The sequence below is a fragment of the Danio rerio genome, chromosome 6 (genome assembly GCF_052040795.2).
Source record: "Danio rerio strain M-AB ecotype USA chromosome 6, GRCz13ab, whole genome shotgun sequence".
In the NCBI taxonomy this organism is placed as follows: domain Eukaryota; kingdom Metazoa; phylum Chordata; class Actinopteri; order Cypriniformes; family Danionidae; genus Danio; species Danio rerio.
This window is the reverse complement of record NC_141026.1, coordinates 23,345,791-23,357,119: the sequence shown is the minus strand read 5'-3', so window position 1 is coordinate 23,357,119 and position 11,329 is coordinate 23,345,791. Positions and strand designations below refer to the sequence as shown.

The window sequence follows — 11,329 nt, the reverse complement described above, 5'->3', positions numbered from 1 at the left end:
ACGAAATTACCGTAACAGTAATATGTGTGCTAAACAATGAATAGCTGCGGTCTTCACTGGATTTCTGAAGTGCTGTTGGCTTGATAACATCTTTTTTTCTTCTTTTACATCTAGTGTCAGTTTCAAAATAGGTTGTCATTTGTAAATGGTATTAGCAATATTTAATATTTTGTTTTTATCCGTTTTGTTGATGAATGTTCAATGTTATAACAGCAACCAATAATTATGTGGCAACATATACAAAATCAAGCTAATTTTTTGTTATGGGAATACATTTAATTTTCTTTAGGTGCACTTGTAATAACTGTGAAAAAATGCCAACAGAAGTAGAAAACATCTGCTGCAAAGAAACACAGAAGGTAATGTAATTGCATTAATGGCTTTTCATTAATGTTTCTGAGTTTGACTAATAGTGCACTTTTCATAAAGGATACATGCCAGTTGACCACGCAGAAATTAATTATTGTCATACATTACGGTTTAGGTTGTCCAGCGTATGATGCAGGTTCCAGACCCTCCTACTTGCATGGTGCAGCATCCTGGTTTTGAACCCAATTGTTTCAACATGTACACATTACAGAATATAAATAATATATACAGGGCAGACTATGGACCGTTGAGACACAGAAATGTTGAAGAGTAAGGTTTTGTAAAATGTATTTTAATAAATGTATTTTAAGTTACTAAGTACAAATCACTGAAAACCAGTTTAAAAAAACTTAAATAGACAATAAATATATACACATATGTACAATTGCAAGGTTTGATATGCAATGCTGACATCCGTTTCCTTTTATTGCCATAGGCGTTTCCGTTATCTGTCATATCGCAGCTTTGTTAGCTGGTGCTGGGGCTGGCTAGGACGTGAAGTGAGGGTTGTCATCCCGTCATGTGTGGTGCGCCAGATACGCCAGGAGTTTCCGAATGCAGCAGGACAGTATGTTGGGTTCCGGCCTCCCCTTGATTAAATCTTGAAACATGCTGTGAAATAACATGCTCTTTTGAGGGTTTCTCAAATTGAGAGGAAAGAGGTGGTGGAACCGGAATGGACTGCAGCTCTTCCACATATGGTGCTGGATCCAAACAGACCTCATCTAGCACAAGGACCATGAGGTCCTTCACGTAGCCTAATAATAAAAAAAAATGTTTTCTGAGAAAACAATTACATGTTTGGAACAACTATACTGTGATATTTATTCATAATTTATTTAATCTGCTTATATTTACTTTCTCATAAATAATTATTTGTAATTTTGTTATTAAGAACTCATAATAAAAAAAAAATCCAACTTACCATATGTTGGCTCTGTTTTCACTGGTTTTGCTGTGCATTCCCCCCTTTTCGTTTTTGGAAATACAAATTTGTACACAGCCTGTCCAGTAGTAGTTATTGCCTGTTCACGTTGACAATTTTCATTCTGGTGCATAGCTGCGAGATATAACCTGTAAATCATTGAACAAACCAATGAAAAATGTACACATTGTAACAACTATTGTATAAATATTTTAAATGAAAATAACAAAGATAAACACCTGCACAGCATTCCAATAAAAGGAAAAACAACATTCTTTGGTGTGAAACGCAGAATCACACTATGAAATGCCTCAAGTGAGGATGTTTGATAGTGGTGGCTGAGTTTTGCAACATCCTTGACAACTCTCTTGTTGTTCAAAACCTTTTCTACTTTATAGAGGGCCTGTGAACCTGTAATGATACAGCCATGAAATACGAACAGCAGCTCTACATTTAACCAGTATTGTGTAAATTCATAAACTTTTTTTGGATAAATACCTGGTTGGAACCATTTTTTGCGATCTCTTGAAAGTACATCAGGGTGTTCACACTTTGGAAACAGCGGGTTATTGTGAACATGTATATTTTGTATGTGGTTCAGTAAGGATGTTAATTTGGCAACCTTTTCCGGGCCAGACACGGAGGAAGTCGCACTCCAGTACACATGGTTCTTTATACTTTTCAACCATCTCTTCAGCACCTCACATTCTTTCCTTTTTGAAAGCTTCTCAAGCTTCTTGGACAAACCTGTACAATCAAAAACAAAATTTGTAAAATAATTACATCAAGAAACTCAAATGAAAAACAAAAATCAACATGACTAAGCTTCTATAAATATAATACTTATACAAGTATTGCCACATAAGTAGCGGTGTGCTATATCTATCAGTGTACCTATGTATGTATGTATGTATGTATGTATGTATGTATGTATGTATGTATGTATGTATGTATGTATGTATCTGTCTATCTATCTTTCTATCTATCTATCTATCTATCTATCTATCTATCTATCTATCTATCTATCTATCTATCTATCTATCTATCTATCTATTTTTCTAAACACATTTTTTGATTTTTGCTACTAATGTAATATTACTCATATATTTATATATACATGTGTATTACATATTGTTACCTTTTTCAAAGTGCCACACATCATAGAACTGGGTGATGCCACGCTCTCTCAGGTACTTTTGAATTTGAGGATGGCGATCGGTGACTATGTAGTCAACAGCTAAACCATTAGCATCCAGCTTATCAAGACAACGTTTTAATCCCTCTTTTTCCATGTGATAACTTCCACCGACTTCGTTGCTCTGTTGATAAGTACGCATAAGTTCAAATAAATAAGTAGAAACATTTACAAATTTAAACAAGTATAACAGTTCTTGTGTGTTTACACTCACAATTTTGTTGGTTTCATTGTCCATCAATGTGTAGCTGCCAAATTTTGCTGAATGTCCTATTTGAAAAAAAAAGAATTATACATTAACACACATACATTTATCAGATTTCAAAGTGATTTAAATAAACCCACCATACCTGGTGTGTCAGCTCTCATATCTCCTGCTAATGCAACCGCTCCCTCTTTTTTTAGCTGTGTAAAAATATTTTGTTGCTCTAGATTCCACTTGTGTATGATGGCAGGTTCTAAAAAATTTCTGGCATGGTTCCTGAAAGCAGAGTACTGAATCGTTTGAAGATTCATGGCCTTGAAAACCTAAGGAGATATTGAAGCAATAAGTCATTATATATATATACACACACATACGCACACATAAAATTTGTATTTAAAATGTATAAACATTTATTTTTACTGTTGCATTATTTGAGAATACTAAATTATTGTTTAAATTACCCTCTGTAGTTGAATGAATGATCCACCAGTGAAATATGTAGCAGCAGACAACATCAGGTTTCCGACTGGAGTACTACCTACTATGGGCTGGCTCTGCCACTGTCGTAGGTAGTTACACTTGTCACACAGCTGTGTGAATGCAATAAAAGTCCCCATTTGTCTTTTTTGGATGGCACACTTTGTCTTACAGACGGGACAGGAACCAAACAAGTCTATAAGGCAGCTTTCAAATACAATGTATTTGTTGTCCATGTAGTTTGATTCTGGATCTAACCTAAATGAAACAAAGTGTAATCAATGTTTTAATATTATGATTTTATATTTAATAGTATGATACATTCTGTATACTACAAAGTTGTTGATAAAGATGCATTAACTTACACTGACTGTGAATCTTCCGTGACAACAGATTCCGGATTATAAGTGGAGTCATGTGGTTCATCATTGTTGTCATCCTCCTCCTCCAACAAAAGACGAGGTCGCTTGCTTGGCCTAAAGATTGAACCCTTAATTGGTGTTGAAGAGAGCTGCATATCTGGCAAAGAAATAGTTTCTGTGCCAACATTACGACAAGACACTTTCGCCTGAATACCTATTAAAAAAAAGGGAATTGTGTTATTCATGCTATTTAATACACAATATACCTGGCACACAAACAACTTTAGAATGCACAAACAAACAACAGCAAATATTTAAATAATAAAATAAAGCATACCTTTGCTTCTTACATGGATGTCCCGCAAAGTACGAAAAGAAACTTGTGTACCCACTGATCGCACATTTGGTGATGTTTTGGTGGCTACTGTCACAGTCTCTTTAATGTCTACCTGACATGCAACTTCTACATGTGTAGGTGTGGAAGGTAGGTCTGGGGAGCTGGTAACCTGTTGAGATGTTGTCTGGTAAAAATAAAAAGCATGTGTTTGTTTATTTTTTAATTGCCACCCCTGCTAAAAAAAAATCACATGCTAGTAAGATATGTTTTGATGCTGTTTTCAGTGCTGGTCTAGCTGTTCTCAGTGTTGGCCCTGACCAATATTGAGACCAGCAAACCCATTGAAACCTGCAGCAAAACATACATTTCCAGCATGTGTTTTTTTAAGCAGATGTACATCATCGTAGCAACTTGCGGCTATTTCAAAGCATTATCAGTATATGTACAAACTTCCCAAGTTGATAAAAGTAGTTTGAAAAGCGACGTACAGAAAAAGCGAGAGTGGGAGATTTCACGACAAAGATGAATAGCGAGCGGGGGAGGAGGGGGCTGTGGCGGCGCCTCAGGGAGACTTCGGATGTCTGTACATAATATACTCCACTATTTCAATTGTAAAACTCACGCAATGTTTCCGCATACATATACATCGTGTTTGCTGGTGACGAGCGTGGATAATTACAGGGATAAAACCGATACGTATGTTTGTAACGTTAGCTAAATCATACCTGCTAAACTCCCGTTTTTTCCCGAGAGTTTCTCGTATTTCACACTCATCTTCTGCCACCCTCCCGTTGTTATTTCCACAGGAAAACTTCCGTAATATCATCCACAAGCTAGCGCATTTACTTTGGTATAGCTTCTGATCGCCGATCCATACTCCTCCCGGTTCATAACTTTGTTACTTAGAGACCACCTCAACAAACTAAAGACTAACAATTGACAAAGACAAAACCAATTGCTAAAGACAAACCGCGTTTCTCGTGGTTTATATCCTGGTTTACGTCCGTACTACAACATAGCCTACAATGAATGCTAGAAACTATGCATGTAAGATATTGCAACAAATAGAAATACTTACAGGTTGTAGCTCACAATCCCCAGCATCGTCTTTTATCGTAGGTACTGCTCCTTCTTTGAGGAGAAGTTTTTGGCTAAATCCAGCCCTGAACTGCGACCAATTTTGAAAGCTGTCCTTTGTAAAATGCTGTGCACAGAGAGTGATATCTTTTTTGTAATATTCTGGAACATGATTAAAAATGAATTTTAACCACTTCTCTCTTTGTGTCACGTCCTTTGGAAGGTTAAATAGCGAAGCAGAACAAGATCCATGAAAATAGCAGCGTTTCGGCATTTTCCGTTCTTTACGCGTCTGTGGCCACGCTTCTTTGCAGCGCGAGGCGTGTGAGCAGTAAATGCGCGTAACCTGGAACCCCTGTGATGTCACAGGGGGCGGAAGACTTTGTTTGTAGTCTCCAAAATTCGTTCGTTGTAGGCTTTGCTAAGCTAACTCTGTAAAAGCTAATGTCTCCCTTTGCATTGAACTTTGGGTATATTACATTCAGAGATGTTGTTTATGTTCACTTAGCTACATTACACATGAACTAAAGCTTAAAATATGACATCGTTGTGGACCACCCCTTTAAACCACACAACATATGCAGTCTTTCTTTTATCTTATAATATAACAATGACAATTCTTTTAAACTGACTCTTATTGCAACCATACTTCTAAACACAATCATACTTCTCACTCATTCTAACTAATCTCTTACACTGTGTAACCTGAACCTCACCTCTATTCTAGTCTCTCTAGAGCAAAGGTGGTAGCTTCTGCGTACCAGTATCTTCAGTCCAACACAGACAAATACACAAATACTAACAATTAAATAAATACACTACACTCCTCTTGAGTGACTTGTCCGAGCAGCCTCTAACCTTAGAGCGGTAACCACAGAATTCTCCACTACACTCCTCTTGAGTGACCTGTTACTTCTGCTCCAGTTTTTACTGTTCTTCAGTAAAAATAGCATTTCACAGGATTTTTGCCTTTTTTCCCCCAGCCTTCTGAATAATAATATTTATCATTATTAAAACAGAACGGGTACTCCGGGGTCTTTGCGCGCTACTCTCTATACCTTAATCTGTTTTAACTTATTAATTGTCACCACACTTTAAAAACTTCCTCTTAAAACTTAAAAATGCTCTATGCATATTCTTCATTATTAAAAATTTCTCAAACATGAGTAACAGTTACTAGTTAACGTTTATCCTATCCATCAAGGCCCTCTTAGGAAAACACAGATCATTTGCATGCAAATTGTTATTTTCTTCTGGTATTCAAAACCCCTTTGTTTTCTTTACATCTTTTAACTTTTAATTTTTTTTAGTTTTACTTGTAGTTCGTTATAGCTGGAGAAACAGTTCAAGTGACTTTTTACCGTTACCCGCAGGTCCTTGGTAGAAAAAACAAAAACGTATAAGCGAAAATTGCTTACCGTTTTTTATCGTGACCACATATTTGTGTTTTTCCTCCAAGCCTCGGCATGTCCGGTGTCACCTGTCCATCTCTGTCCAGCCCCACGTTGGGCGCCATTTGTCGTAAATTCGACTTCTTATTAATTAAAAATGATCAGACCGGAGGTTTTGAATATCAAAAAATAGACTTTATTCTTCATAATAAAGCCGAGAAAGAGCAAAGCAGACCTCATAGCATTCTCCTCCTGCTCCTGTTTGTTACAATCTTTATACAGGTAATTATGACACACCCCTTTGTGTCTCTTTTTAACTCTTGACCATTTTTGAATAGGTTTTCTAGTCTAAGGGGTCCTGCTTTTCTTGGCTCTCAGTCCACTAGCTCATGTCAACAGAGATGTTACAGGTCTATGTCAGCAAAGTATAGATGCAACTTATGCAAAGGAACTAAGTGTTTACATACATTGTTATGATAGGATAATAACTTGATAATATTGTAGGGAGTCAACAGATCGTTCCAGAACCGAACAAGCCACAGACCATGTTTTTCTTAAAAGATTGGTTGGTGCCTACATGTCTGAGCTTTGATTAAATTTTCAAAGCAATCCACAGGCACCCAGCAAAAGGCAATCCACAGGATGACTAGCCAGTCAACATCACAGTTGCGTTTTAATTAACTTTACACCTTAAAACAATAAGAGGCTCTACAATCAAAAACCCACCAAACCGGTTTTTGAGAAGTACCTTTTGGTTTGCGTGTCCTTTGGCGTCTGCAAGGAATACACATTCTCAGGCAGACACAGAAGCGATCAGAAACGCTTTCAAAGTTTAATGGACATTAAAGTAAAACAGTTTATTTGAGTAATGTACCTTTGCTTTATGTTTCTGTAGGTTTTTGTGTGTACATGTTCCATGTGTTTAACAAAACTGTTATGGATAGTTATTGAGCAATAGCCCTCAGTGACAAATGAAATCTACAGAATGTTTGTGAAATACTTCATGTTTGGTATTGATTGAAAGCTAGGAACATTTCAAATGCATTGGTTTATATGAAGAAACCATACTATGAAAAGTGTCCATGTTATGAGACTTTATTTTAACCACCATGCTATCAAAGCTGTACCCACACCAGGTGTCAACCCGGCCTCCTAGAGGGCAGAATTGGGGTGTGTCTCCACCCCACACCTTATCTGATTGGACAAGTATTGTGTAGACCCAGCCTCTACCAAAGCCTATAAACTTTGAACAAAGGAATTTCATCATTGTCTTTTGCCGGTCATCTTTGCCAGTCGTCACCGCCGTCGCTGCCCGGACGTCGCTCTTCTCGTGCTGTGGCCGTTACATCGCCTCGCCGGAAGCCTCGTTACATCACGGAGCAGACCGCGACCTTCACTTGCTGCCGGCTCGACCCCCGATCTGCTTGTGCAACCGATTCAACAACAAGCCATCGGGTCAACACATCCAAACTCTGAAACTCATCATAACTACAGGAACCCAGGAAGGACTTCGAACGCCGCCTTGTCCAACATCCGTATCCCTAGCAACCGACTAAGGAAACCCCTCTTCACCAACAAGGGAATTCCATCACGTCACTGAAGTTGCTACGCTGACCAATCAGCTTTGCCGGGATTTCCCTTTGGACCAGTCGAGGAAACCAACATTACATCAGAACTCAAGTAGCACAAACAAGGTTTCTACTCATTACTGAATCTGGTGTGAATTATGTTTAAGTAGTAAAGAATAGCGAAATTCTCTGCTTTTATGGTTTCTCTCAGGTTGCAATGCTAAGAACTTAGCAAAGGCTAGAAGTTAAATCCACTCAGCCAAAACTCTCCTCAAACTGCTTGTGCGTGTGTGTATGTATGTGCATTTGTTTGTTTTACGTAGATTAGTACTTTGTGTTATAGAGTAGCAATAAACTTTTGTTTCGTTTTAAGATCCATGTTGGTGTGTTGTGTGCTTTATAAGTTAATGCCTCAGCTTCAGATACTGCTACCTTGCTCATTAAATAATTAGATACATTTTTATATTGTTATTGTTGGCCACGTAATAATATAATACAGAATTGCTTTACACTAAACGTTCTATTTGCTGGACAAATACTAAAGTTAAGTGTAAGCTTTAAATAATTCTATGTGAATCATGTTCGAATCTTTGATTCGAATCCCCAAAGTTTAAACATGATTTAAACCAAAGAGCTGATTCTTACAATATGTTACTCATTTTAACTTCTGACACATATAGCCTCATACAAGTATTTAACATATATAATCAGTGCTTTACATATTCAGTTATTCCACACAATCAGTCACTCAGCCTTCTCCTAGTGTTGCTCCTGTGCAGGCATACTCATCTTACACAGACATATCACTGTATTTTTAACACAGGCTGTCATGTTTGCTGCAAACACTACATACATTTTGTGAAGAGAAAATTAACTGCTTTACACTTAGAAAATACTTCATACAGGGAGAATAAAATCTTCTTCAAGAGTGGTTTAGGACCATTCTGTGAAGTGTCCCAAACCTTGTTACTTGTCAGCAGGAATTTTTTTAGGCCAGACTTTTCGTCACCGAGTGATCTAAATTGCCCTGGGAATTGAAACCAGACCATTTTCATGGAATGTTAAACGGAATGTTTACCTCCAGCATATATGTTACAATATATATGTTACCAGTTATGTTACACCTTGTTTACTGTTAGATCATGTTTACTAGTGCATTAGCTAACACATAAAAAAATGTTTAATTAACATTAACAAAGGTTAAGTAATGCTTAATAGATGTGTTATTCATTGTTAGTTCATGTAACTAACGCATTATCTAATGTTAATTAATGCACCCTTACACTTTACAAAGTGTTACCTTTAAACTAAAAGAACGATGCACGATGCATTGCATTGTTTTAGGCAGTTTTATCACTTTCTGATATTGATCTTGAAAACTTATAATACAGCCTGGGAAGCAAGAAGACTGCTTCAGAGGACAAATCCAAGACATTTTCTGTCTCCCTCAATATAGCTTGCTACAATTGTTGTTTAATAAGAAAGAAACCAGTACAAACCAGTTACCAAGGTACCGGTGCTATAATGGCACCGGGTTTCGGTACCCAACCCTACTTGACACTTGTTAAAATATGTTTAAAAAGCATGCAACTGTTGTTTAAAACAAAAAGCATGATGCATTTCTTTGTTTTAGGCAGTTTTTTTATCATTTTGTGATTTTGGCCTTTAAAACTCATATTGCTGCCTAAGAAGCAAGAAAACATCTTCAGCGCTCAAATCCAAGAAATGTTCTGTCTTCCTCACTATAACTTGCTATTCACATGAAGCTGATTTTCTCACTTGCTGCATTAGACGTCAAAATCAGCTTTTCCCAGCCAGCAGAGAGGTCAAAATAAGCAGTAATGCAAACTCAGTCAGATACAAAGATTTTCACTTGCAACTTGCTTTAACATGTTTAACAGTGCATGAAATGTTGTCTAAAACAAAAAGAATGATGCTATTTAGTGGCTGAAGCTGTTTTATCACTTGCTGCTTTAGATGTCAAAATAAGCTTTTCCCAGCCAGCAGAGAGGTCAAAATAAGCAGTAATGCAAACTCAGTCAGATACACAGATTTTCACTTGCAACTTGCTTAAAAATGTTTAACAGTGCATAAAATGTTGTCTAAAACAAACAGAATGATGCTATTTAGTGGCTGAAGCTGTTTTATCACTTGCTGCATTAGACGTCAAAATAAGCTTTTCCTAGCCAGCAGAGAGGTCAAAAGAAGCAGTAATGCAAACTCAGTCAGATACACAGATTTTCACTTGCAACTTGTTTTAACATATTTAACAGTGCATGAAATGTTGTCTAAAACAAAAAGAAAATGCTTTGTAGTGGCTGGATCTGGTTTTATCACATTCTGAATTGAACGTTGAAAATGAGCTTTTCAGAGCCAGCAGAGGTGAAAATAAGCAGTAATGCAAACTCAGTCATAGACATAGATTTTCACTTGCAACTTGCTTTAACATGTTTAACAGTGCATGAAATGTTGTCTAAAACAAAAAGAATGATGTATTTTAGTAGCTGGATCTGGTTTTATCACATTCTGAATTGAACGTTGAAAATGAGCTTTTCAGAGCCAGCAGAGGTCAAAATAAGCAGTAATGCAAACTCAGTCATAGACATAGATTTTCACTTGCAACTTGCTTTAACATGTTTAACAGTGCATGAAATGTTGTCTAAAACAAAAAGAATGATGTATTTTAGTAGCTGGATCTGGTTTTATCACATTCTGTATTGGACGTTGAAAATGAGCTTTACTTAGCCAGCAGAGGTCAAAATAAGCAGTAATGCAAACTCAGTCATAGACATAGATTTTCACTTGCAACTTGCTTTAACATGTTTAACAGTGCATGAAATGTTGTCTAAAACAAAAAGAATGATGATTTTTTGTGGCTGGATCTGGTTTTATCACATTCTGAATTGAACGTTGAAAATGAGCTGTTCTCAGCCAGCAGAGGTCAAAATAAGCAGTAATGCAAACTCAGTCAGAGACATAGATTTTCACTTGCAACTTGCTTTAACATGTTTAACAGTGCATGAAATGCTGTCTAAAACAAAAAGAATGATACATTTTAGTAGCTGGATCTGGTTTTATCACATTCTGCATTGGACGTTGAAAATGAGCTTTACTCAGCCAGCAGAGGTCAAAACAAGCAGTAATGGAAACTCAGTCAGAGACATAGATTTTCACTTGCAACTTTCTTAAACATATTTAACAGTGCATGAAATGTTGTCTAAAACAAAAAGAAAATGCTTTTTAGTGGCTGGATCTGGTTTTATCACATTCTGAATTGAACGTTGAAAATAAGCTTTTCAGAGCCAGCAGAGGTGAAAATAAGCAGTAATGCAAACTCAGTCATAGACATAGATTTTCACTTGCAACTTGCTTTAACATGTTTAACAGTGCATGAAATGCTGTCTAAAACAAAAAGAATGATGC

The 11,329-nt window shown here is 36.8% G+C and overlaps 1 protein-coding gene across 1 annotated transcript; it reads right to left on the bottom strand.

The window, feature by feature from the left end:
* Window positions 1–352: 352 nt before the first annotated feature.
* LOC101882356 (uncharacterized) lies at window positions 353–5,480 on the bottom strand. Its single transcript, XM_087257137.1, has 11 exons — window positions 4,949–5,480; window positions 3,871–4,054; window positions 3,537–3,747; window positions 3,156–3,429; window positions 2,840–3,017; window positions 2,704–2,759; window positions 2,433–2,613; window positions 1,793–2,041; window positions 1,534–1,705; window positions 1,295–1,443; window positions 353–1,127 (listed from the first exon to the last, which is right to left on the bottom strand). Exons 1-11 carry the CDS (start codon window positions 5,219–5,221, stop codon window positions 880–882), a joined length of 2,175 nt encoding a protein of 724 aa, XP_087113263.1. The 5' UTR covers window positions 5,222–5,480; the 3' UTR covers window positions 353–879.
* Between the last annotated feature and the right edge of the window lie 5,849 nt (window positions 5,481–11,329).